This window comes from Ursus arctos, unplaced genomic scaffold, assembly GCF_023065955.2.
Source record: "Ursus arctos isolate Adak ecotype North America unplaced genomic scaffold, UrsArc2.0 scaffold_20, whole genome shotgun sequence".
NCBI lineage: Eukaryota > Metazoa > Chordata > Mammalia > Carnivora > Ursidae > Ursus > Ursus arctos.
The window spans coordinates 47,215,631-47,242,813 of NW_026622875.1; the positions used below are offsets into that span (position 1 = coordinate 47,215,631).

Below are 27,183 nucleotides of genomic sequence, written 5' to 3' on the forward strand. Positions count from 1 at the left end.
CATTGAACTTTACATCGGAAACCGGGGATGTACTGTATGGTGACTAACATAATAAAAAATATTATAATAAAAAAAGAAACAGAGGAGCGGGGAGGAGGGAAAGAGGGAGAAGGAGAGGGAGAGGGAATCCTAAGCAGACTCGGCACTGACTACAGAGCCTGACGCAGGGCTCGATCCCACAACCTGAGCTGAAATCAAGAGTCAGATGCTTAACTGACTGAGCCCCCCAGACGTCCCTCAAAAGTTTCTTAACACAACTCAGTGGAGGGCAATTTGGTAGTATCTCTCCAGGAATTTATGGCACAGATGTGCTCACATATGTGGAAGATTACATACATGCCAAGTTTTTCTCATTACAGCGCTGTGATAGAAAGGGCCGGAAGGAAATCTGTGTCGCCATAGGGTACTGGTCCGCGGGAGTGTCAACGGATTCACCGTGGGTATGTGTGCATGCTGGAACAGTGTGCAGCCCTGAAAGGTAGGGAAGATCTTCGGGTTCCAACTGGACTGGTGTCTAAGGGTCAGCATTGTGTGAGAAGGGGTGGTCAGAACAGCATGTAAACTGGATGGCTTCCATTTAATCTTCCAGAAGAGCTGAGTAGCTTTACGTCTCACGTGAATGAAAAAGACAAAAATGAGACACAAGCAGAATCCCAGTGTGGTTTCCATCTCTCGAACTTTTTATTGATATTCATTAGAGAATAAAATTTTATTGATTTTTTTTGACGCATGACAACGCACTCTGTTGGTCGTGGCTGCACAAGGTCGATCATGAGCTGTACTGAACACTGCAACCTCCGAGGTGCTTATTTTTACACTGCTATTTCCTTGGTGGTGATGGGTGGCTCCTCTCTGAATACAGAAAGTGGTCCGTTGGGTTCGTGGTTTTCATATTCCTTTGTTATTCTACCTACTGCTTTAAAATACATTCAAATACAAAGAATTTCCTTGCAGTGAGTGCACACATACAGCCACGAGGGGAGCTGAAAATAATGAACCAACCCCCTCGTGTTCTGAGAATAAATAATCTAAAAGTGTGGAACTGAAGCTTGCTCCTTTGAGACGTTCTCAAAGAGTCTTCAGTGGCTGGGTTTACACTCAACTGGACGTATTTTCACCGGGGTGGGCGGGGGGTCGGGGAACAGGGGGATGGCAACGTGACAGTTTCATCTGCATATGATGTCACCCTTCCACAAATGCCTGGGACAAAGGACCAGGGAGCACTGTGCTAGGCAGTGCAGCCCTCAGGTGAGAATAAATAAGTTACCTGCTTGGAGCGGAAGGCCCCATACACACTGCGACCAGAACAGGAGAGGACAGCACACACACATAATAAATAAAATTCAAAACTTGGTCAGCGACAACAACAGGACCAGGCTCCCCTGTTCATTTCTGGTTCGTCCCACGAGCACCTCTATCTGTTCTTAGGGATAAACAGCAGCGCACGGAGACCAAGGCTTCTGGGGGGTGGGGGGCAGGTGGCGGGAGAAAAGATCTTATTGTGACCACTCTGTCCTGAAACACAAGGGCAACGTGTGGGGGCATCAACTGTGTGCGTAAAGACCACGCACGTGCGAGCGCACGGGCCAGCCTCGGCTGTCACAGCGAGGACCGGAACCAGCAGGACGCCCAAGCTTTGTTGCTCTCATGAACCAGTTTGATACTACATTTGGTGGTTTCTTTTCACTTTTCCCGCTGACCCATTCCATCCACGCCCTTCTCCCCTGCCCCCTTTCCTTTTCACCCTATTGTGAAAACTGTCTTGGGTCTGGTCTTAATTTGGTTGTGACCCCGGGTCCCCAAGCTCCGCTGCTATCTCGCTAGAGACTGGGAGAGTGTGAAACGTTATTTCCGTGTCACAGAGAGAACAGACCGCGACTTTCCATCTAGTACCATTACTTCCCTACATATAAAAAAAAGTGGAAAAAATAAGACCTCACACAGAACACGGCGGGAGTGTCAATACATTCTTTCAGGTCAGCCGTCTGGCCTGACGACCGAGGGCAGGACAGCGAAGGGTGATTCGGGCTAAAGGTGTGGAAAGAAAAAGTCACACCTCGAAAAAGAAGCGACTCTCCATCGAAGCAGAGTAGTGAAGGTCTGGAGGAAGCTGGGCCCCCCCAGAGGAGGAAGAAGAGCCCTGCCATCCCGGGAGCTACATGGGCTGCGTGTGGCCGCAGAGGGGGGCTCGAGCTGCTCCCGCGGGGCGCACGAGGTGAGGCGCCCAGCGACACCGGCCAGCAGACGCATGGCGCCGGCTCAATGTACTGCACTGGGAGCCAGCCACCGATTCACTGGTTTCCTATCCATGGGATAAGAATGCACTTGGGAGTTTCAGTGCTTCTCGAAGGAAAGGAGGAGGAGAACAAGACGCCCGGTGGCCCCTGCCCTTGGGCTAGCACGGGCGAAGTCCCGGTGGGCGCGGGGCGGTGCTGGGGCCTCTCCCGCGGCATCGGGAGAAAAGGCAGGTGGACACGAGGTCGGCAAGTCCTATGTACACACTTTACAAAGTCTCCGCTCTTCCCCCATTAGGCACGAGGTTGATTTGTCTAGCTCAAGAGGGGAGGGACGGAGGAGGCAAGGGGGAGAGCGTGCGGTGCAGGGTGGGGATGAGAGGGAGGCAGGAGCGAGCCTGGTCTCCTCCGGGGGAAGGGCCTCCCCCTCCCCCGCCCTCCTCACCGCAAGCTAGTTTGTTTGGGGAGCTTAGCACCCATCAAGATGCCCGAGGTGAGAGTCACGGGGGCTTTCATCTGCATGCTGGACCCCACCATGGTGGGGAAGCTGCGGTTCCTCCGCATGCCGCTGCTGAGCTGCAGCCCGCCCATGGCACTGGGGACAGCGGGGCATCCGAGGGGCAGGCCCTCGGGGACCAGGCCCCCAGGGACAAGGGCCTGGGCGGGGCCGGGGGGCCCACAGAGGAGAGGTCCCTGATCCTCGGCCAAGGTGGGCACGTGGGCTCGCCCTGAGTTCACCACTTTGGCCACGCCAAACCTCCTGACTTTGTCCACGAGGTTGAGGTTGGAGACAGACACGTCTGTCTGGCTCTCGCTGCTCCGGACGTTCTTCTTCTCCCTCACTTCCCTCAGGATGGAGCTGGCTGGCTTGGAGGCCAGGAAGTTGTCATAGGGAGGGCTCGTGCACTTGAACTCGAAGGAGGGCGGGGAAGCCGTGGGCGTCTGCATAGGCGAGTTGGGCGGGGTGGAGGGGATCACAGCCATCCTGGGGGTGTAGGAGTGCAGGAGCGAGCCCCGGCCGGCCCTGTCCCAGCTCTGAGGGTCGTACACGGCTGCGGAAATGCCCCGCTCCTTCAGCAGCCACACCAGCCCCAGAGACGTGCTCATGGTGGTCGTGGACTCACGGATGTTAGTGAAGGATTCGGCCAGGCTCAGTCTCCGTGGAGTGCATGGGGTGGCCACGGGCGTGGACTTCAAGTGGCTGGCGCTGCCACAAGCTGGAGTTGGAGCCGAGTTAAGGCTGATAAGAAAAGACAAGAGGTCATTTGTCAGCAAATGCCCACGAGACCCTGGGAAAAGGTTCGCAGCCAGTCTCCTGCAGGGGGGCAAGGAGGACTCCCCCAGCCCAGGCTCCCCAGATGCCTCCTTCCCTGTCTGTTCCTCCCTCCTACCCAAGAGGACCCTGGGTTTCCTTGTATGGGGGTCACGGCTTAAAGTTCCCAAGCTCCACGTGATTCCCTTGTCTCAGCCCCAGAGGGCGGGCATAACTGCCCCTTTGCAGGTGAGGAAAGTCAGACTCAGAGGTTAGGTGGCTAGTCGATGTCACACTCAGCTATTAAATGGAAGACCCAGGATTGGAGCCCAAGTCTGAGTGACCCCAAGGATGGGGGGTGAGGGAAACCCCTCAGCAGGGAGGCTTCCTTTCCCTCCCAAATCTACTCAGTTTTGGCGTTCCTTCCTAATGACTACTTCCCTGAGGCAAGAAGTTAACCAGGACTATGGGACATGCGAGCTCATCTCAGGAATGGCCCCAGCAGGTGGCACGTCCCAGTGGACGGCCCCTGAGTGATGGGGAGCTGGAGGCTGACGGTGTGTATCACGTCAGCAGCGGAACACGGCCTCCTGACTCCCACTGTAGGCTCTTCCCTTGGTGCCACACTACCCCTTTGTCCTCCTTCCCTGGTTGCCGAGTCCATCTCAGGGGGTGGAGATGTGGGGTCAGAGGCAGCCATGTCATGTATTATCAGGCCTACATCTGTGGAGCGATCTAGAAAAGGCTCATGGGATGTATGAAACCTGCATCACCAAAGGAAAGCAGCAAGATTGCTTTATCCACTCCTGCCATGCTGGCTGAGGACTCAGTATGTTCCAGAAGCTGGGGTCCCACAGTAACAGGAGTTAGGACAGAATAGTGTAACACGCACTGCAGGGGGAAAGGCATTGCTGTCTGCTTAAAAAACAGGAAAGGTCTTCTCTTAACAGCTGCTACAGGGATGGGGCTGGGAGGCCACGTAGGCACAGAGGCCCTTCACAGCTGCTGGATGAGCTACCAGGGGCAAGGCAGCACAGCCCTCTCCTTACAGTCTCCGGAGCCCTGCGCTGGCACCCACCCAAGGACGTGGCAGGGCTGCAGGTGCCCCTTGGAGTGGGCCCCAGGAGCTGGGGGACCCTCTGTCCCCAGCCTGGCAGGGGGAGGGCCAGACACCTTGGACAAGACACCAGCCAGGGGAATGGGCAGGAAGGGGCCTCCTACTGTGGGAGGGAAGGTCACAAGCAAGTTCAAGCTAAGGCAGCTTTTGGCTCCTTGCCCCCGGCTGGGCAGCACGGGGCGAGAAACCCAGAACAGGCCCACTTCACGCAAGCTCAGGGGTGGGGATGCTGGAGGGTTGGGAGCACTCAGAGAAACACGAGATTAGAAGCCACAGCAGATTCCTCAGGTTAAAAAGTGGATTCTTCAAAAGGCACAGGTGGGACTCTATAAACTGGTCTACAAGCAATAGAGGGCAAAACCACTCTGGACTCCAAGCCTTGTTTACAGGGCCATTCTTAGGGAGATCTGTGATTTTGTGTCAAGCAGCCGTTCTTTCAAACTTGGGCAAAAAGCCTTCTCTTGCTACTGACTGCCCAGGCCTCTTTCGTCCCTGACAAGACATGGGGATGGGTATGCTGGTTGGAGTCCTAGGGCTTCAGGCAGGAGAGCCCCGGGCACCGGCCTCTCCCAGGAGAAGTTCTATCGCATGGTGAAACACAGAGCTCTTCCAACACAGAGCCCGGGGGGGGCACTAGAGGGGGGGGTATCGGCTTCTCCAGAGGCAGGAAGGAGGACAGAGAAGACAAGCTAACATTTAGATTCCCTTTCTGCCGAGAACTTCGGTTAGGCCTGTATTAGTGCTGGCACTCGGCTCGACTGAGCATTTAGAGGTGTTAGGGGGGTCCACTGTCAAGGCCACGTTAGCCAGGCACAACCACAGAGACACATCCACGCCTAAGTCCTGGGTTAGTGGCGGCCACGCGTGCACACACAGCTCCTTCCAGGAGGCCCTGCGGGGCAGGCACCACTGGCGGTGTGCTCACCCCCTGCCTCGCCTGTGGGCTCACTGTCTGCCCTACATCTCCTCTCAGCTCAACAGGGCATAGGGCCGCTTCGCCGTCCTCCTCACATGACCTGCGGAGAATTATTCATAGTTTAACGTGCTCCCTGGGGCGGCTGCTCCCTGCGAGCGGGCCCTGCTCGCCTCCCTCCCTTTCTGTGTTACCTGCCATTCACCCCAGCATCTTGCTCGACTGCACCATAGAGAAAACGGCCGAGGGGGCCACTTCACCATGTGGAGGGAGACCGTTTGCCCTTGCACTGGAAGCCAAGTGGACCACCCCACGCCATCCAGGTCCTCTTGCCAGATGGTGCCAACCTCTATCACTTCTTGAAGGCACCAAAGGGAAATGGACATGACACGGTTCGGTCTTCAAGTTTTATCATTTCAGTCATTACCATGCGGCTGTGGTGCATGGTTCCTGTGGTCTATTCCAGAGGCACAAGGGGCTTCCGCAGGGCTCAGTAACTCCATCCTGTGAAGGAACTCCATGCCCTACTGACGAACTTGGGAACAAAACGCCAACCTTCGCCTTATGGCCTATGGTAGTGTCAGCTGCGGCTGGTTAAGGACGGACCTAAGAATCTTCCATGGCCAATGAAAAAGGCAACTATGGGGAGGTCCAGGTCCGTCTCTATGGTGGCTCTGAATCAACAGGGGCCTCAAGTCAAGAGGAAAGACGGGACCCCAAACAGGTGACAGAAAGCAAGTGCTACGGGATGCCTCAGCGGGCCGGAGTTGGTTTCGAACGAGCCTCTCTACTTGACTTGCCTTGACAGCGAGTCTTGCAGGAAGTGCCCCCACCTCGCCGCATCCTTCCCCACCCGGGGCGGGGTCCCTTACCTTGGCGTGACCCGCGTGAGCTCGTCTGAAGGATGCAGGATGCGGCATGTGGTGAAGGTGAAGGTGGAGTTGGTCTGTGACATGCACTTCCCAGGGTGGTGCGCTACATTGGGGGGGAACAGAACATATTCCTCGCATCCAAGTAAACCCAGGAGAAGAGGCAAATTCCAGCATGGCTCTCAACGGACGCAGGAAGGGATGAGCTACCTTGTTAACTGGATCTGGGCAAGGAAGGTGTAATGCAAATGTTCTGGATCGAAGGTGGTCTTTCAAAAATAACCACACTTTTGAGCACTGGCGTGCAGCACATCGAATTCCAGCTTCCGACCCAATCCAGACAGGGTTCCCCATCAGCGTTCTTTGGCCAGTAGTGGATCCAGTTTGAGGAGCTAATGAGCCCATGGGGGTAATTTGATTTCCCTCCTCAGGGGTCAGAATCGGCTTCCTTCTTGTGGTGCTTCACACTTCTTTTCACTGGCAAACAGGTGCCACGTTCTGCCAAGGAGAGGGGAGAGGGGCGGGGCGGGGAGGGGCCTTGCCACCTGGAAACGGGGCAAGGCTCACATGGCTCCCTTTCCAGATGACACGAAAAGGGGCTTGGGGCAGCTGGCTCCACTACTGTCTATCGGTGGTGGGCAGGGTGGGGGATGGGGCCTCAGCTGCCTCAACAACAGGATGGTAAGACCCCCAGAGCCTGGGGCCATCTTCAGCCGTAGGATCAGGTGTGGTCTGATGCACTCTAGTGCCTGCAGCCCCTGACCCCCAGGCCACTTTCTTGCCATCCCCAGGATGTCTGATGTCTAATGAAAATAAGATGGCCACAAGCTGTCCTCAGTGTATCTCCTTTTAAAGCTCTAAGGAGCTGTTGTTGAGGCAGCTGAAGACTATGATTTGGAGCAAAGTAAATCACAGAAGCCTGAGGACCATGCATCAGGAAGCTGGCAAATGGTAAAGTAATGAGTGATAGAGTCTACGGGAGACATCATGATTGTAGAGGTCACCCTCTTTCATAACTCAAATGCAGAAAAAGAAAAAGAAAAAAAAGGAAAAAGGGGGGGGGAGATGCTGCTCTGAATAACATGCACAGTGAGGTCCTGGGACAACCCCCCACCCTGCCCGCCTGCCGCCTCTGCAGCAGCTCAGCCCCCAGAGACCTCCTGGGGGGAAACACGTTTGGTTCTCAGATGCCAAGAGCACTCTGAAGATTCGGAAGGCTGGGAACTAGAATCTTCTAGCTCGTTATGGCAAGTTTTCTCTTGGATTTGACAAAAAGGAAAAGGAAAACAAAACAGAAGAGATTGGTGCCCTAAACCTACAGATCCACACACAGCCAACTGTGTCTTTAAAAAAAAACAAAAACAAAAACAAAAACAAAAAACCCCCCAGAAACTAGATGAAACAAAAAATGTCGGAGACAGGCAGGACGAAGCCAGAGCACAAAAGTGGTGGCAGTGACTACAGTTGCAATGTAAGACTGCTTTGCCCTGATTATTATGGTCCAACCCATCTCTCTGGGTCCAGGCAGGTGCCCGTGGCCCCTGGCGTGGCAGCCAGCACCCCGGCCACCAGAGCAAACTCTCAACCACGGGGAGCGCCAGGCAGAGCAGGAAGGGGGGGAAAAACACACATGAAAACAGCCTTTATGAATCTTTGTTTCTCAACCAACAAATGCGATGGCTTAGGAACTCAGGCAACTGGAAAACTGCTGCGAACAAAACAAAAATCGAATAAGCTATGAAGAAAAGGCAACCAAACAATCACGATTCTCTGACTGCAATAAGGTCTAGAAACAAAAGCAACAAAAAGCCTGAGAGAAGCATTCCAAATAACCGGCGTGAGGGGTTATTTGGGAGGAAGGGAGGAAAGAAAAATGCAGTAAAAAGAGGGAACGAAGACAAAACAGTGGAAAGAGAGAACCTTAAAAACAAATCAAAAGGCTGGATTTAAAATTAGGAGTGTACCCCCATTAAACACATGGCCAGAATATCAGATCAAAAGATCCCAAAAGCCCACGCCTCCTCCACCCCATCACACATGGGATCTTCGATTGCAACAGGGAGCACGAGATGGACATTTCAGAGAGACGGTTGCATCAGCAGAAGCGAAACCCATCTGACGCAAATGGGTTTTGGGGATAGGAAAAGGCTGCTAAAATTCAGAAGTCATCATTGCCCGGAAGCCACGGAGAGAAAGATCAACAGGAATCAAGAGCGTCAAGCCAGAGGTTGGGCCCCTCTGCAATACCACTGGGCCGCGTGGCCCCGCCAGCTCTCCGCGCGTCACCACGGCCTGCCGGGCTGCTGCGGCGCTTCCCTTCCTTGGGACACAACACAGAGACAGTGAGTCGCCTAGGCCCCTTGTGCTGGCCGCCGAGCTGCTACATACAGGCTGATTCCTCAAGCCCTGCCTGCAGGAGAGAGCAAGTTCTCCAAGCAAGACGCATAGGACGACTTCTTCTCAGCGGGGACAGGAGGCTCGGGGTGTGGGCTCACTACTCAAGTCCCCGTCCCCACAGCACACCAAAGCCCTGCCTCACGTGCTGTGTGTTTACCTCCGGCTGCCCGCTCAGGGCCTCTGAGGGACAGGGCTTCTTGGATTTAATGCTCCGACTTCCTACTTGAATCCTTTCCCCCAGTCTGGACTACAGGGCGTCACCATGTCGCAAGGAGAGAGTATTACACGGGTTAGAGTATTCACACTGAAAAGGGCTTCCGTCAAGCATCTCCTAATCCTACATTTTTTCAAATTTATTTTATTTTATTATTATTTTTTAATCCTACATTATTTTTATCTGTTCCTTTTCCACCAGGTTCTGACACTGGTACAAAATATGAATCTATCAAAGAGAACCTATAAACTCAGCTAATCCTTGATTATTCAAGATCTTCTGTGTCGGTGAACTACATACAGGTGGCTAGTGTGCAATTTTTTTTTTCTGAACACGGGCTGCATGCAGGCACAGGCCTTCAGCTAGCTGCACGTGGGGGCATAGGAAGCCTGTCGAAGGACAAGGGTCACCCTGCTCACTTGCTCTCTGATCCGACCCTGGGTGCTTTCTGCCTGCAGCAGGTGCACTTGGTAAATGGTTCCGATGGGCTGTGCTCCTTTGGGGGGGCACAGGGTGCCCAGTACTGACTAGAAACTGGGTGCTTGGGATCCTGCCGCTGCAGCCAGTCATGGGGGTGCCCTGACAGGGCCCACAGTCTCCAGTGAGCTGGGGCTTCCTCCCTGCATGGCCCTGAGACTCTACTGGGGGTTATCTGCAAGTGTGCTATGCATATCTGGGTGATCGCTGCTCAGGGGGATGCTTGGCCTCCAGAGATGGGCAGAAAGCCCCTGCTCTCCCCAGGGGCCCCTGCTCTGATCGTGAGGAGAGAAAAGGAGCACAGACAAGGTGGGGTTGCTCTGGTGGGGACCTGAAGCCTCACCGAGACTCTACCAGCCTCTCCCATCCACGTGCCGTGATCTGTGTACACCAAGTCACGCATTTCAGTCAATCCCAACGGCGCTTTCCATCCCCCATCCACAGGGAAGGCAGGCTGGTAATGTGCTGGGGAGATCAGACATTCGCCCCTCTAAAGGCCATCGTGGCACCCGGTCCTTCAAAGAGCCCTCGCGTGAGCCCACACAGATGCCAAAGAGCATGCCTCCCCCCGGAGGTTTCTAAGGGGAGTCGCAAAACACACACCTGTACGAGGCTGCTTCAGAGGGGCTCTCTGAGGACCAAGAAACCTGGCCACACCACACCCCCCAAGCTATGTTTTTGCTAACATACATAACTTCTTAAAAGTCAAAATTACGAACGCCTCTCCAAATCTTGGAAAAAGAGGACTGTCGTTGTGATGCACTGAACGCTTTCTAGAGTCTCTCCCCCTTTTCATGGGAAGCGGCCACACCTGTGTGAAAGGAACAAAATGCCTGACAATTCCCTTTTCTTAAGTGGAACACCTAGGGTGAAGCTGCGGTCACACGGTTTGGATCTGCTTTGCAATTTCTATGAACTCACTAGCCAACACACACACACACACACACACACACACACACACACACACACCTCCCCCCACCCCCCACGGTTCCAGAAGCTGCCACCACATCCACAGTGGTACCCACAGGCCAGCCTTTTCTGTCCAAGCCAAAGCAAACCCACTGAAAACAGAAGCCACTGTGCATCTAGTTTAAAGCCGTGCCTTAATCTAAGAGCATCCGTACCTTTTCTTGTCTTTTTGTTTTGACTTTTTGACCAGCTCCTAATGACTTCATCACTTTTTGTTCACAGAGTAATCACATTGTGGGGGCGGGGGGGGAGGGAGAGGAGGATGTATCTTTGCCTGTCAATTACTTGCCCATTTAAAAAAAAAAAAAAAAAAGGCCAAAGCAATGTTTTTCGATTCTTCCTAAAAAGCTAAAATGTCAGGACACAGGAAAATGCTTTAAAGACTTTTTCTGTCACTTCTTTATATAGCTCTGCCCGTGAGTTTTTCTGGGAAAAAAAAAAAAGTTCCGTGATGAGTGCATGTGGAAAAGCTCCGTGCGGCCTGTGTGCTCTCTGCTTCATTAATATCAATGCTGTGTCTGGGATTCATGTGCTCTGCTAAGTGCTTTCCTCTGGGGGACGGGGAACCAAGAACAGTTTCTCCTATAGTAGGGCGGTTTTCTCCCTTTAAAAAAATAAATAAAATAATAAATAAAATAAAAGTGATTTTAAGCCAAGCAGTGTTACAGTGGTATTTTTAAAACCCTTAGTACCAGGCTTAACATGGACCTACTAACTCTCTTTCTCTGCCTCTTGAGCATTTCTTCAACACAGCCCTCATCTGGTCCTACAGCTCGACAGGACCTCCGAGCCCCTGATGCAGACACGGGCCTGCGGACACTGGGAGGTTTCTATCCCAGAGATTTGTGAACCACACATCTTTTTCTGGTTTCCGTACAACTTATTTTTGGCTCCTGCAAAATGAAAGTAATCAAAAGTCAATTTTTCCCACTGTGCCAAGCTGTCTACTCCCTGTTTCATCTAAGAAGTATGTGATTTAACAGATGAATGATCTAGCAGCATCGTGCAGAGAGGGACAGAAATTCCCCGCAAGTGGCCCCTAAAATATCTTCTGGAGAAAAAGGGATTTTTTTTTTTTTTTTAAGAATGTGGTTAAAATGTCAAAGGGGGGCAAAATGCAAAAGCCTCTTTGGATCCTTTGGCTACCAACAAAGCTGGACCCTATACCCTGTCCTTTTGTCCCTCCTTCTGTGGCAGACGCTCACAGGCGTGGGGAGCTGGCCTGGCGAAGCTTCAAGAAGCGAGAGCCATCCCTGCTAAGTGCCTTCCAAGCCAGTTCAGGAGTGCGCTTCCCCCACCCGCCTCTAGGTGGTGCCTCTGGACCGCTCATGCCACCGTGACACCCACCCCAGTGCTCCCTCCTCCAGCGCCTGTGCACAGTCTTCAGTGGCCCATGTGGCTGCTCCTAGAGCACGGGAGGGCCCTCCTGTGGTTTTCAGAGGTGAGGAGGCCATCAAGAGAGCGGTCCGAAGAGCAGGCTTGTTCAGGACGTTGTAAGCAGGGTTGACTCCAGCTGTTAGTTTGGGAGGAGTCAACGACCTCTCTTCGTGTCGTTTTTCCACTTCCACGTGGCAGTTGGCCTGTTTTGCTCTGGTTTTATAGGTATCCTGAGGCAAAAGCACAGGGGCTTCTTAGCATCGCCTAACATGGGTGGGTGTGAGCAGACCATCTGCTCTGCACCCAAGGACCGAACTCTTGGAACGGCTCCAGAACGAGGGCTGGGTTGGAAAGCCTTCCTATCAGAGTGGGAATGTGTGGTCAACTCTCTCCGTGGAGACAAACAGGAACCTTTCCTACACCTGAGGGTCTGTGAATCTGAGGGATCAGCCTTTCCTTCCAGACCTGTCAGGACCCCATGGCCCACTCTCCCTCAGGACCCACTTGGGTCCTGGGGCAGAAAGTATAGGACAGGGCTGCGGGGCTCTGCTCCAACCCGCTCCTGGCCCGCACAGGCGCTGGAGAAATACTCCGGTGGTCCCACTGCCCCTCTGGCTCCTTTCCTCCACGTGCTCTTCCTTCTCTTGCCTTGCTCGGTAGCCATCCCTGAACAGAACCTAGACCTATGTATCAAGTAAGGATGTCACAAAAGGAGCTAATTCCTGGCCTTTCCCTGGCCTGCTGGAGTGGGGGAGGGGGAGGGAGACAGGTCTACGTGCTGCAGCTTTAGGGGATTTTTCAACAGCAGTTTGACCAAATGTGATTTTTGCCTTCAACCCTTACTTTGGCACCTTAGCCCCAATGATGACACATCCCCACTGCGGGGCCACTGCCAGACAGGTGGCCGTAATTGCTATGAACCTACTTTCAGGCACTTGCCCCACCTGAGTGGCCTTCATGGGTATGTGTGTGAAAATAAACTGACCTTCGATTTCTTCTATGTTGCTCTAATCCTACTTCTCGAGACCTTTAAGGATCCCGGCATCCAAGATAATTCAACTAAACTGCCCAACCATCTACCAACTTGACTGTATGACTTTAAAACTCTAATCTAAATCCTTTCCCACATCTGGCTCTTCCCTCCACACATAAATACCTAAAATACAGAACACAGACAGTACAAGATAATGACTATTTCTGATAAATTGCACTTTCTATATGTGTGAATACATAAAACGTCACTGAAAAAGTAAAACTATAATCTAAAAATTGTTTTAAACAATCCATTTTAATCATCTAAATTATTTACAAATATAAAAACAAGGAATCGTGCTTTTTAAGACATGGGATTATAAAAATCAGCAAATAGTGATACAATACATTAAAATATATTAATAGTTTTTTTTTCAATACTCAGAACTTTTTCTCCATGAGCTAACAGGGTCTAGACAAAAGTGCCTAATATACAGGTCTCCCCAGTTTCCTTCCAGAGCATCAGTTGTAAGAAAAAAGGCTAAACCTTCTGTCTTCAAAGTTCTTCCCTACTCAGCCGCCCAGATGGCGGCTTCTGGGACTGTGCTGTCTGGCAACAGAAAAGCCTAAACATCAAGGGTGGACTGAGGCAGGGACCAGACCAGCCTGGATACAAGTCCCAAGAGAGGCAATGCCCCAGTCCTCCCTGATGAAGCTCATCTATTTACCTGTGACTCCAGAATTATGTACATAGTTGCCACTCGAGGCCTCAGGGGTGATTACTTAAGAGTGACATGTTTCTTACCTTCCAGTAATCAAAAGGGTCCTGTTAATCTCGGTAGGGAACAAAAGAGCCAAGTCACTATTCACACCGATCCCCTTTGCGCTGAGCTTTTAACAAGTCTGACCCAGAACAAGCCGAAAAGAAATCCTGTCTAAATGCTCGGGCCCTTCCTAAATTACCTTCGGCAATCTACAGAATATTTTTTGATCACATACTTCCAACCTGGGGCTCCTCTAAGTTTCAACTCTAGATTGGTGTCCTCTCCCCAAAGCTGCCAGGATGAATTTGGGGCAGGTTTGAGGAAGGAGGGAAGAAGCAATAAATATGTCCTTGTTTATGGTAAGGAAACTGGTCGGGACTTAGGTCATAATTGATGTCTCCCTCTGACCTCTGAGGGAAGTTCTTAGCTGACTTGATGATAAGTTTTACTGCTTCTGAACTTCTTGAAGACACACCTAACAGTGCTTCTTTAAATAACATTCACCTTCTGGTCCACCTGTAGGACCGCAGGGAGGGGTCATCACACTCACACTTGACATGATTCCTACCCTTTCAGTGACAAAACTCAGCAGACACTGTGTTTCCTGTACCACTGCCTGCCTTCCAGAAGGACATTGGTGCTGAGAACAAAGGGAAGTAACAACACCACAGCTGGTTTCCCTTTCTTAAGTGTGAGATATTAAATAAAACACATTTTCATTCCCTTGCAAGCTTAATCTGGTAACTTAATTGCTAAAAAAATAAATCAATAAACCATAAGCTTATGTGCTAAACCAATCCTTTTTACTTGGTGATATCGCTAAAGTTTACGTCAAAGAAAAAAGAAAAGTTGGCCCCAAATAATGTCCCTTGTCACAGGCACCCGAACTTAGCCTGGGAGGCGCCATGATGTCCCTCAGCTCGCTCCTGCCCTGTCCTTCACGGGAGTGTTGCGGCCTTCATGAATGAAAGTTATGAATCACAAAGATGCATGTTCTCTCCTCAAGTCTAGTGACTCTGAGATGCCATCAGGATGACAGCATTGGGTGAAATCATCTTTTTCAGAGTCTCTGCCCTGATCCCACAAGACAGCTTCCTTGTCTTCTCAGCACTGCAGGTGGGGACCCAGGAAGTCGGGAGCAAATGGTAACCACGTAACCCCTGTGGTTCCCGTGAGCCCAAACCATTTCATCCCAGTGACGACACCTAGGGTGTGATTCTGCAAACTCATGATCTCATCTTTAATGGGGCAGCAGGGGGTGGGCGATCAGCTAAAGCTCTTCTCCAGATTCATCTGGAGTCCTCTCTCTGGAAAAGCTTACTGACACTCTCCTCAGATTTGCTGGGTTAAGAAGTATTGCTAAAACACTTTTGAAAACTCCACTTTGAACACATGCATAAGCTGGAAAGAAAATACCTTCATTGAAGTTAGAAATGTGAAAAGGCTGATCTACCCCAGTGTCGTCTGAAATCCTGAACACTTTCTGGGCTTCCTCCTATCTCCACCCTCCTCATAGGTAACAGAGTCTCTCATTCACCGTCTGAGCAATCCAGTGCTCCTCATTTCCCCTTACAACACCCAACTCTGCTCAGCTCAGTTTAGAAATCACTGCGGGGCTCGGGAACCTGCCCTCCAGACTCAGGGCGAGAGCCACAGCAGGAACAGGGGAGCTGACGTGCGGGGCAGGGTAGGGGGGGCAACAATCCACTTCGTTTTAGCAGCCTTTCCTGCTCTCCCGTCAGGAGCCCTGCCAGCAGGCCATGCACCTCCAAGATGGGCAGGGAGTGACACCCATTTGTGACACAACTGGGGCATTGGACTCCACGTTCAGGAACAGAACCGCACGATGGGAACGCTTTAATCATCACCCACACAGACGAGCGGAAGCTACAGACAGAGCCACTACGGATGGTGCTCGGGACAGAGGTGAGAATGGCCCAGAACTCGGCCTCCGGTAAAGGTGCCGGGTTTACAGGACTTATCGAGGTGCCCTCACCAGACCCCTCCTCCTCCTCCTCCTCCTTCTCCTCGGCCGCTGGCGGCTCCTGCATGTCCTCTGCGAACGCCTGAGGCCGGCGCGGGTAACTTCTGCTGCCCGAGACAGTCACGCGTGCTCGGGACCCCTCACCTGAGGTCTCTGGGTGCTGAACTGGCGTGGAGGTAGCTAGGCCCGGGAGGGAAATGTGGTCACCTGTGTCGTCTTCCTCAAAGTCGTTAAGGCAGTACACTTCGTCCAGGTCAACGTCCAGTGTCCGGAAGCCTTTGGTGACCACACCGGGCCGGGGGTCCAGGATGCCCCCGAGGTGGGGCTGGGCCAACTGCTGCCAGTGGTGAAGGGTGGCAGAGCCTTGCAGGAGAAAGGGCAGAGAGGGAGGGGGGACAGGGAGAAGAGAGGGTTAGAATGGAAGTCTGAGAGGATGGCCGTCACCACCCCCGGAGCGTGGAACCCGATCCCTGGCAGGATCTGAACCTGGCAGGTGGAGTCTGGTGGGGACGCTGGCAGAGCGGCCCCGGCCACTGTACCACAGGGGCTGATACCTCGCCACGCCTGGGAGGGGCACCCATTCAAGGAATCCCAAACAAATCTTTTTACAAAGCAAAACTAATGCCGTCCGGTGTGGCAAGGATGTTTGGTGGCAAACTATTTTAGCCAAGCGAGGTCGATCCCCAAATCCAACACTGTATCGACGTAGGAACAGCAGAGGAAAAATAAGCGAGACAAGTACAAAAGCGGGTGTCCAGGTACCAAATCTGTGCCAAGTACCCACAGCTGGGGACAGGGAAAGACCCAAGCAGAGGCAGCGTATGACAATGTCGAACCGAGCCCGGGACGCACGACAAGAGACAAGAGGAACTGAGAGTCGCATGCACGACTGTCGCCTCCTTTACTTATTCGGGTTTCCGTCTCCTGGCGGCAACCCCGAGAGGCTGCAGGTTTGGGAGAGGGCCTGGTGCTAGCCAGGTGTGATCAACGAGCACAGAAGTCCGCACCGAGGTCTGAAGCAGAGGAGCAGATCTCCTCAGTGACACCAGACCCTGGGACTCAGGTGACATCGTGCAAGGTCTGTAATAACACCGGAGTGTGTCCCTGAGGACCTCGAGGGCGTCACGGCGGCTCAGAGAAGCGCTCCAAGAACAAGTATGCTTCACAAACCCGGCTTGAGAAGCAGATTTACTGCGGAACATCTCAGAACCTTCAGTACATTGCTGTGTCCTAGGATTCTGCCCAGCCCATTCGCCAGAGCCACCCCTTTTTTCCCTTGGGACACTTCCTACATCTCTCGTGGCCCGGGGATGATGGCCTGTGAGGCCAGGTGTCTGTCCCCATTCTACAGATGAATTAGTTAGCCACACAAATGCCTAGTCCACACTCAAGAGAGAGACTCTGAGAGCGGTTCTCAGACGTGGGAAAGCAGGAGCCTTCCCGCACAAATGCCTCCCAGTTACCACTGGTTGGTCTACCAAGGGAAGAACCTCCTTCAGGCCGCCCCAGGGCACATGAGAAAGGGGAGCCAAGGGAGCCAGGAGCCGGCAAGAGAAGAGAGAAGGAAATGGTGGCAGGTGTTGGGGTCAGGGACCGGTCCAGGAACGTGAGCGAGATACAGAGGACCCCCTCCACGGGAGCTCCCGACCCTCGGGTGTGCCCAGTGAGCGCGCGGCCCCCAACACCCCGCCGGGAAGGACCTTCCCGGGAAGCAATCTCAGCCAACGAGTCTGGAAGGGATTTTGTAAGTGGGCAATTTCGCATCCCCTTCAAAGAGAAACGCTGTACACGCTGCCAGCAAGTGTTTAGGGAAGTCCGCAGACAGCCACGCGGAGGCCTGTCCCAGTCTGAAGCGTGCACAAGGACGACTTCTCCTGAACCCACTGCATGCGAACGGCAATGTTCTACCTGCGAGAGAAACACGGCAACAAGGTTCGTACAAGGAAGAACGTCACATACTGTTTGTTCTCTCATGTGGTGCTGAGATGCTTCTAGACCCGTGGTTCTAAACTGGGGATGATCTTGCCTGGGAAACGAATGGAGACACTTTTGGTCATCACCACTGTGGGGAGAGAGGGAGGGCTAACGGCATCGAACGGGTAGAGCCGGGGATGCCGCATCCCACGATGCCCAGGGCAGCCCCCGCACCACAGAAGGATCCGGCCCCAGATGTCAGCAGGGCCGAGGCTGAGAAACCCTGCCCCAGAGCTGAGGTCCTCTACTCTCAGATCTCTGGAGAAGCTGGAGGAGCTCACGTGCAGGCGGCAGTGCGCACCACCCGCCGGGGCTTGGCCGACATGCTCAAACCAGCTCATGGGATCCTGGGCCCAGGTGCCACAGCATCTTTTTTTTTTTTTTTTAAGCTGCCCTGTATTGAGCGGGTCCGTACAGCAGCTTGTGTTACATCAACCCCCGGCTCAGAGGTACCAGATGAGGGGACTGAGGTTCACTGAAGTTAGAGAATTTTCCCAAGTCCCTGAGTGGTGGGGGAGCGGAAGGCCAGGTTCCTTGAGTAAGCTCACTCCGCCTGCCACCCCCCAAAGTCCACAGGCCTATAAACAAGCAAGAACCTCAGTGCTCCAAGCCGGGAACCCACACTAAGTGAGAAGGATCAATGGTGGGCAGTAGAAGTTCTAGGTGGCCGTTCAAGGTCGGCCAGGAGGCACACACACTGAGGCTGAGGGGATTTCTCAAGCCACCCCTGGAGCCCCCCATTCATGTTATATAATGAGCTCCCGTTCATGTGTTCGCTGGGTGCCCAGGCACATTCCTGGCAAAAACACTGCACTGGGGTGAAGTCTTAACAAGGCACCGTGACATCTAGATTGGGACACACGTGCTGGTCTTAGGAGAATGCTGACAAATCCCTAGGTATGGCGTGGCCACGTCACCTCTAGTCTTGGAAGGGGTGGAAAGGGGAAGTCGACAGACACCGGGAAGTGAAGAACCGTGTCTGGAAGTGCCGAAGGTCCTCACCCTTCTGAAGGGGGCTGAGGTGTTTACAGTGCCCTGGGAAAGAAGTCAGGGAGGCAGGAGGTCTGGGCCCGGACACCAGTCCCGTGGGCCTCCATCCTCCCTCTGTTCAGCGGACCGCCCTCATCCCTCCCCACCCAGGCATGGGCTCAAGAGAGAAACGAGGCTACAGGGGGTCTGCTGTTTGGAGTTCAAGATGCCGCAGAAGTACGTCAGGTTATCTGCCTTCCCTGAACACACAGAGCCAAGAGAACTTAGTGAGATTACAATGGAAAGATTATGCTGAAAGATGCATGGTAGTTGGATTTTTACCTCCCACCTTGGGCATCCCCAACCTCGACTGAGCATTGACCAGGTGTCAGGCACCCCTCTAAGAGGCCTGCACCTAGTAACTCAGTCATCATGATAACCCTGTTGTCCTCATTTTACAGAAGAGGAAACTGATCACAGGGAGGTCAGGTAACTTGCCAGAGGCCGCACAGCTGGCAAGGGGCTAATCCGGGACTCAAACCCATGCTGGCTCCAGTGTCCACCCTCTTAACCATAGACACCGTCTCTGGGCCAGCAGTGAGGCCCCCTGGGTGTGTGTCTCAGAAATCAGGGCAGCAACACACCTGAATGGCTTTTTCAATCCTCATGCAGGTGTCCTCCATCCTGCAAAAGTGACCGTTTCCATTCCCAACTGGTACTAAGGCCCCAGGAGGGTTTCCCAAGTCCAGCACCCGAGCAAAACAGCCGCACCTCACTCCCTCCCCCTGCCACTGCCTGGACCGCCACATAAGAATCCTACTGATCTCCTGGCTGCCGGAGGTTCTGCCTTTGATACAAGATGGAGCACAGATCAAAAATTAAATACGAACGGTATCTTATTTGGCCTCGGCTGCCTCTTTCCTGTCTCCCCCACCCCCACCCCAGCCCTCGCCGGCCTGGCTTCCTTTATTTGTCAAACATAAAGCAGGAGAATCACTGCGCTATGAGCTCCCTCCCATTACCACCCCCTCCCTCCCACCCACGCGAGAACGAGGCCGGGGTCAGGAAAAGAGGAAGCTTCGCGTTCCTAGTTGGCACCAAGATGAAGCTCTATGAAACAAGGGTGGGGACAGCAGGGAACACAATTATGGTCACCACGCCTTTCCCGGTTTGCTTTCCTTCCACATCTCACTGTTCTAATGAAAAGTTGTGATATCATCAAAGGAGAAGACAACCAAATCCATTTATGTCAGAGGAGTACCCGGGACTTAAAAGTTTAGAGCTAACCTGCTGGACAATGTCTAGCTTAGCTGAGAAGTGTCTGCTTCCCCTAATTACATATGAACTTATTTATTGGGAAATGCCATCTTGGTTTTAATTAATCACAAAGAAAGAGCAAAATACGGGGTGGGAGGGAATATTGCCGGGCTCATCTTTTTAATGGAGCTCTCTCTCTTCTAGTCTGAAAAATTTTGTTTGCTCTTCGCCTGCTTAAAACTCCTAAGGTAAGATGAAGAGACAAGAGTGCTAACCGTAAACACCTAGCCCAGCTATTTTGGCTGACACAAATAAGCAGATACCAGGATGCATTAAATAGGTAAGGGAGACACAGATGGAAGACCCAGATTGGCTACCTGCTATGATCCCAGCCAACACTCTCCAGGGACCTCATGCCAGGTACATTTACCTGAGCCACTGAAGATCAAGGGAATCCTATCAGCTTCTGAGTGGGCCAGTGAAAAAGGATGATGTGAGAACATGGCCCCTGCACAATTCTGGTCTGGGTTCTCAATACTGGTAAGGCCACCCTTTAGACCTGAGCTGCTGGAACAGGGTAAGTGTGGGGAACCTAAGTTTTAATTAGCACCTATTTAGGTGCCAGGCATAATCACATTTATTCCTCACAATTCTGTGTGACAGATGTAAGCCTTATTTCACAAGTAAGGGAAACAGGGCTTAAAGGGTAACTTATCGACTGTCACAGTTCGAGCTGCATTGAACCCAGTGTCTCAGACTTCTGTGTCAGCACTGCATCCTGTCAAATTAAACAAAGTACTACAAAAAAAAATTGTGGAGGTAAGGAAGAAAGAAAATATTGGTTGTATTTTAAATAGCTGAGAAGTCAGAGAACTACAAAATGGAGGAGAAGGACCTCTACCATGAGGATGCATTACAGTCCATAGTGATATGACATGACTTCTTAATGGTAGTGATTTAGCTTCCTGGTGAGCAGGATACTAGACGAAACTGATCTAGCAAATCTCATGGGATTTCCTCTTACTCTATTAACACAAAAAATACTAAGTCACAATATTAAAAGAAAAAAAGATGAATTGGTTGAAATAAATTTTTAAAAATCTCTTCCTGCAATATGCTTGGAAAATGAATCCAAAGACATATTTTTAGATGATCTAATGAAACACAACGTCAAATACAGAAATCAGACGAAATAGAGATGATAAATTCCAATGAGCTTTAAGAGACAAAGGAGAAAAAAAGAAAAGAAAGGCAGAAAGTAAAATTGCAGAAATGGAAGATTTTATTGAAAGAAAAACAGACATAATTATGGATCAGGAAACAATCACCAAGCTCACAACTGAATAAACAATTAAAAAAAGAATGAGTCATCCCTTTTCTGAAATCTAATAAGGGCCTAAATTATACAATTAAAAAATAATCATGAAGAAAGAACTTCAGCCCGCCCTCTTCCGTCCTCTGGAGACTACGGGACCCAGCATGTCCTGGGTCTTTAACAAGCACACCCTCATTTTACACCGCACATTCTCAACGGGGATAATACTGCCCCCAAGGGGTCGAAAACAGGTTCTTATGAGGTGAAAAGAATCCTACTCTTTTTAGGCAGAGAGCAAAGCTATATAGCACATCAACAGTATATTTGTGGTATTAAATTACAAGAACGAGTAACTAAGAATATATGTCTAAAATGACTCCTTAAGAATATAGGTCTAACATGGGAAATACAGCCTTACAGAAATTCTGATTTGGCTTTGCATCAGAAACGTAATACAGAATTCTAAAATACCTTCTCAAACTCACATGGGTTTCCAAACTAAAAGAGTCAAAAATGAAAAATACAAACACTCCGTGGCTCTTGATAGGGTAAGTGGGTAAGTAAAGGGAAGACATTTTATAATGCCTGGAAGAAAAAGAAAAGAAAAAAGGTGAATTTTTCTAGGAGTTTAACCATCTGGGGTGTCCCTGGTACTAAAAAGTAAATTGTCCCTGGGAAAGGCAGGCTTAAGGAGGTACAGAATTCACTTGCCTCCAGGACCACCCCCTTCCTGGCCCCCAGACTGTGGAGGTCTAGGCCTCTTGCTCAGAACCCACCACACTGGAAGCAAGCCACACCCTCTCTACTGGAAGATGGAAACAAAACATGTGAGCCCACAAACTGCAGATCGCTTTCATGTGGTTCCTGAAAAAACAACTTCTAGCATTTGCTCTGCACCCCTCCTTGACACCAACGTTTCTGAGAGGTGACAGCAATAGTTCCTGCGCTTCTCAGACCCCAGGCACGACCTAATTAACTTTTTAGTATGTTAGCAGTGCCTCTGCCTCTCAAAAAGATGCTCACTTCTAAGGTTCTAGATGCAAAAGAAAGAGAACTAGGAAACCCGCGTGAGCGCGTTCGTTCCTTTCCTTTAGCCGAGTTAGAGCCGGCCTGCGCGCACATTCCCACACCTGCCCCGGGTGACGGAGGCCCAGGCTGGGCACCGCCGTCAGAGGAACTCAAACCAGCAGCGCGGGAGGCTGTCTCTGAAGAAAAAGGAGTAGGCGTTACAGAGGCTGCCCGCTTGCTGGTGGTGGATCAGGGACCACAGGCGGTCGCCGAGGAGGGCGGAGAGGGGCCGAGGCCCCCGGTGATCACCTTCCAGCGGCTTCACGATCTGGAGTTTCTCGGGCAGGTAGGAGCGGCTGCTGAAGGACATGCCCGAGAAGCCGGTGAACTCGGAGAAGCGCGAGTGGGTGCCGAGGGACATGATGCTCTCCGTGGGTGTGAGGGAGCCGCTGGGCAGCTCGCCCTTCTCCGCCAGCTCCCTGAGCTTCCTCTCCTGCTCCTCCTCGAAGAACCTCCGCTCTGACAGGTAGTTCTCCCGGCGGAGGGACAGCCGCCGCAGCGCCGTCTCCAGGTCGTGGGAGCCCGGGGTGCCCGGCGTCCCGGGCTTCTTGCTCCGCTCGTCGTTCCTGCGAGGAGGGAGATGGGGCTGAGCGTGGCGCACCCGCAGCGGGCGCCGTGCAAGGTGCATGGTGTGGGGAAGTCCCTACTGCTAGATGGCCAGGGGTGGACATGTCCTGGTGGCCACAGGATTTTTGCTAGGGAAGCCAACAAGGCAAGCAGTGGAAATTAAGGCAAAAATGGGGAGGTAAATGCCTGTTCCCTCTGCTGGGTGTTTTGCCAGGTAGGGGAGAGCCCTAAGGTGCAATGATAATTTGCACATACTATGTAAAACATTCCGTCCCTATCAACATCTCCCTCATTAGCCCTCAGGAAGATGACTTCTTCAGGCTAGTTATCAGAAGGGCCACTGGTTCAAGAGGCATTTCTCTTTCCTCTTGAATTAAAGGAGCTGTTCTGATCAAGCAGTTTCCTCTCTGAGCCAATCAGGGAGAAGCACCAATTTCACTGTCACAGAGAAAGGGCGTACAACACAGCTGATGTGCATGCGTGTGTGCGTGTGTAGGGGGGGGTCTGCAGGGCTTCAGGACAAAGAGGGACTGCCCACCACTGAGGAGGCCCCACCCCAGGGACAGGAGGTGTGATTTGCACCTGCAGGGGGCCCTGCACCCCACCTTCTGCAGCAAACTAGATTCTGGTCAGAAGACAGAGCCTGAGTCCTCCTCAGCCTTTCAAACACCCAAGCAAAAAAGGGTCCCTGAAACTAACGTCTGTTCTGTAGTCCAACAATGATGAGTAACAGAAAAAATACTCATTTACCCTCCCCTTCAGCACCTGATGGAAAAACAGACTTCTGTCATACCTCCTCACACTGGCGAAAATACCAGAATCAAGAATGAGCCTAAACTCAGAGGGCTGGCAAAAAGATTACAGAACGAAGTATCTATACTTTCCAGGCGATTCTTTATCAGCCTCCCTCTTCTGATGGCCGAACCTATCCTCGATCCACATGACGTGTCTCCAAAACACAAAATTACAAACTCTCGTCTGCCTCACCCCAGGTCCGTTGACTCTGCTTCCAGGATGATGCTGTTGGTCTTGTTGTCCAGGACGACGTTGCCAACGTCACTGCCATAGAAACTGGACCGGGGGGTGCTGACGCAGCTGGATAGGAGGGAGTTCACGGCTGAGGACTGGTTAGAGCCGGGGATGTTCATGGGGGACGGGGTCAGTGACCTCTGCTTGACGACCTGGTTGATGTTTCTCACTGTCTCAAAGACTCGCTTCTGGTGACTGGGGGCGGGAGAGGGGGAGGGAATGCATAACACCCATGAACAAACAGATGCAGGAATGACAGTGGAGTTCAACCCTCCAAAAATTACCATCCGCGGAGCCAAAAGGCAGCTGGCTCAGTGAGTCCCCAAGCAACCTGCCATCATGTGCCTTCTACTTGTTTCTTAAAGACTAGTGGCTGGAACTCAAGAGCCTCAATGCCCACTGAATTCAGGGCTCTAATTGGTGGCTGTGTCCTAAAGGTGATGCTAGCAAGGTGATACTGCGTTTCTCTCCCTTAGGCTTGACGCACAAATACAAATACTTAAGTAGGGCTTCTGTCTCCTGGCTACTTTTTCTCTTTCATGATGGTCATGTGAGCTGGGGGAAGGGCAGAAGGAGAATCCCAAGCAGGCTCCGTGCCCAGTGCAGAGCCCGATGCAGGGCTCAATCTCACGACCCTGAGATCATGACCTGAGCTGAAATCAAGAGTCGGATGCTTAACTAAGCCACCCAGGCGCCCCCTCATTTGTTCCTTTTTCAGGAGACAAAGGCCACTTCTTTCTGGGATGCACAGGGCTTCACACACACACACACACACACACTGAGCCTCGGGGACTCTGGTCACTCCCAAGATCCCATTTCGGTTCTGGCTGGGGGCTTTGGGTACAGAAAATATACAATGAAATCGGATCCACAGGTTCCTGAGAAACACCTCGGGGCGGGCCTAGCACGAGGTCTCATGTTAGGAAGAGAGTTGGCAGAGGCCAATGTCTGTAAACATAACCAGAAAGGAAGCTTCTGCTTCCCCTCAAGAGCCCTCTGTACCTCCTACTGCACCCTATTTTGCTTTTTCTAACAGACATTAAACATTTTTTAAGTACTGTTTTTCACTGGAAGGAAAGATAAAACCAAGTGGTGGTATCAAGACAGGGCCTGTATTAACAGAGATGGGAAACGCATCCCTCCTTACTCAACTTTCTATAAGTTAATAACATAGCCTTAAAACCCAGGAGGAGGAACTGGAGGGCTATTACTGACTGTGTGCTCGTATCTCCCTTAATCTGGACCAAATTGGTGGAAGGACCACAGTGATCGCGGTTGGTGCCTGAAGCCCAAACACGACTAGCCTGTTGAGCACAGGGCACGAGCAGCCTCTGGGAAGCTTAGAACCAGGCCGTACGCGATATCTGGAGACTCGGGTTCTTCCAGCTGCAGCTCCTTGCGCATCGTTCCCTCAATCTCCGCTGCCAAGGAGTCCTGAGAAAAGCCAGAAAACACACTGAGTGAGCAGCTCAAATCTCTAATATGAGGCTCGTGGCTGGCTAGCCAAAGGAGAGTCAACTGAGGTCTCGGAAGCCTGCCAATTACCCATGGCCCGAGCATTCACCACTGCCAGCATTCACCACTGTGGGAACCCCTGGCCGGGCAATCCCCATGGCGGGTTCTGAATGGAGCAGTCCCCAGTGGGCACGGAGTGTACACCCCTTCACCCCCCTGCAGCTAAGGGTCTGAGAGCAAACCCCATGTTGCCTTGGCCACACCATGGAGCTGTGACTCTGCCCACAAGGAGAGGTGGGGAATTTGTGGAGGAGGGGACCTGAGTCGTGAGCACTGTCATCTGAGCCTCTGCTCTCGTGCCCCCCACTTCCCCTGCAAGGAAAGCTCCTCTCTCCACCAACGACCCATTGCCCATCCACCTTTAAGTGTGACCAGCCCATTCACCTTAAGTATGACCAGCTCATACTTCGTTTCCACTACTAATCCTTCATTCCTGCCCCAAGAAAGACACCGAACATACGAAGTTCCCGCGAGTTTCCTGAACACTTGGTTCACTTATGGTGGATTCTGTGGGTCACAGGAAGGCCGGTCACGGATGACTTCTCCATTCCTAGACGGGCCAGGCCCCAAGCTGAGAGTCACCAATACAGACTCCCTAATGAGTGCCCCCCTCCCTGAATGACCCACCACTCCTCACCATCTGAGGTAGAGCCAAACAATCCCACCCACTGGCCCAGGTTGGTGCCAACAGGAGGACCAGGCGTGTGCAGAAAAGCACCCGCTGGGGCCTCAGAGGAGGACACCACCTAGGACAGCTCGAAGGGAGGGCTAACTCTGCGCTAACTGAAGACTTCCTGTGATGATCGGGAATGTTCTTTCTGCACTGTCCACTGTGGGAGCCACAGGCCGCAGGTGGCTGTTGGGCACTTGAAACATGGCCAGTATGACTGAGAACCTGAATTTCCTGTACTAACTTTGATGGATTTAAATTTACATAGCCACCGGTGGCCAATGGCTTCCCAGCAGACAGAGCATGGGAATTCCCAAGCGCCCGCCTCCACAGCCCACAGTCAGGGAGCAACGTGCCAGTCTAGAAGCTGGAACCACGTGAAGACACTTGCCAGGAGCTAGGAAGAAGCTGGGTCCATAAAGGGTTAGTGGGCTTGTTTTCAACTCCTACTTATAAATATGCAATTTTATTTAGTAATTATTACATACAGATCACCATTCAATGTAACCCAGGTTGTAAAAGGCTTCCCTGGGTAAGCTTTTTAAAAATCAGTTTACTTTTCTTTGTAATAGATATTTTATTTATTTATTTATTTGAGAGAAAGAGAGAAACTGAGATAGCGAGAGAGCACAAGCAGGGAGCAGAGGGAGAAGCAGGCTCCCCGCTGAGCAAGGAGCCCAATGTGGGACTTGATCCCAGAATGCTGGGATCATGACCTGAGCTGAAGGCAGACGCTTAACTGATTAAGCCACCCAGGCATCCCACCTGGGTTTAAAAAAGTTTCCTTTTCTTAATACTGTAATTCACCATACAGTTTACATTCAGAGTTCTGCACGAGGAAGGACCTTCATACTACTTAGGAGAGATGACATACCAAACTACTAATTTCAAGGCCACGCTGGGAGGAAGTGGCAAGCCGGCTCTGTGACTTTTTTTTTGGCCCTGAGCCCCCTAGCAGTCTGGGGAAGCCATGGACCCCTTCTCAGAGTAATATCTTTAAGTGAATAAAATAATTAGGACAAAAAGAAGACAGATATATAGAACTGGTCACTAGACTATTAATAACAAGAATTGTGATACAGTAACACACAGGATCTGGCTTCAGGCCTGGTCATTACCGCCCCCTTGAAGTGGAGCTGAGCACAAATGGGATTTGGAGGCATCTTACACCCGAAAGCAGCTGTGATCTCAAGTGGTGACAAAGTCACGGGGGTGCTAATATCGCCATGGTTTGTTGCCCACCTCCAAATGAGAAGGAAACACTGTACACAATTAGGGAC

The 27,183-nt window shown here is 51.8% G+C and overlaps 1 protein-coding gene across 16 annotated transcripts in view; it reads right to left on the minus strand.

Annotated features, from left to right (window-relative positions):
* Positions 1 to 657: 657 nt before the first annotated feature.
* Positions 658 to 27,183, minus strand: part of TRAK1 (trafficking kinesin protein 1) — a 180,451-nt gene continuing 153,925 nt past the window's right edge. For 9 of the 16 annotated variants that reach the window (XM_026496797.4, XM_048215966.2, XM_048215967.2 and 6 more), the window contains 6 exons: positions 25,076 to 25,152; positions 23,677 to 23,913; positions 22,372 to 22,688; positions 15,684 to 15,902; positions 6,389 to 6,491; positions 658 to 3,474 (listed from right to left, as the gene is read on the minus strand). In XM_026496797.4, the coding sequence (XP_026352582.2) occupies positions 2,676 to 3,474; positions 6,389 to 6,491; positions 15,684 to 15,902; positions 22,372 to 22,688; positions 23,677 to 23,913; positions 25,076 to 25,152 (1,752 nt within the window). In that variant the 3' untranslated portion in view covers positions 658 to 2,675. Of the gene's footprint in view, positions 3,475 to 5,528; positions 5,620 to 6,388; positions 6,492 to 15,551; positions 15,903 to 22,371; positions 22,689 to 23,676; positions 23,914 to 25,075; positions 25,153 to 27,183 lie in introns of all 16 variants that reach the window. The other 7 variants (XM_026496796.4, XM_048215968.2, XM_026496800.4 and 4 more) reach the window with 4 other exon arrangements.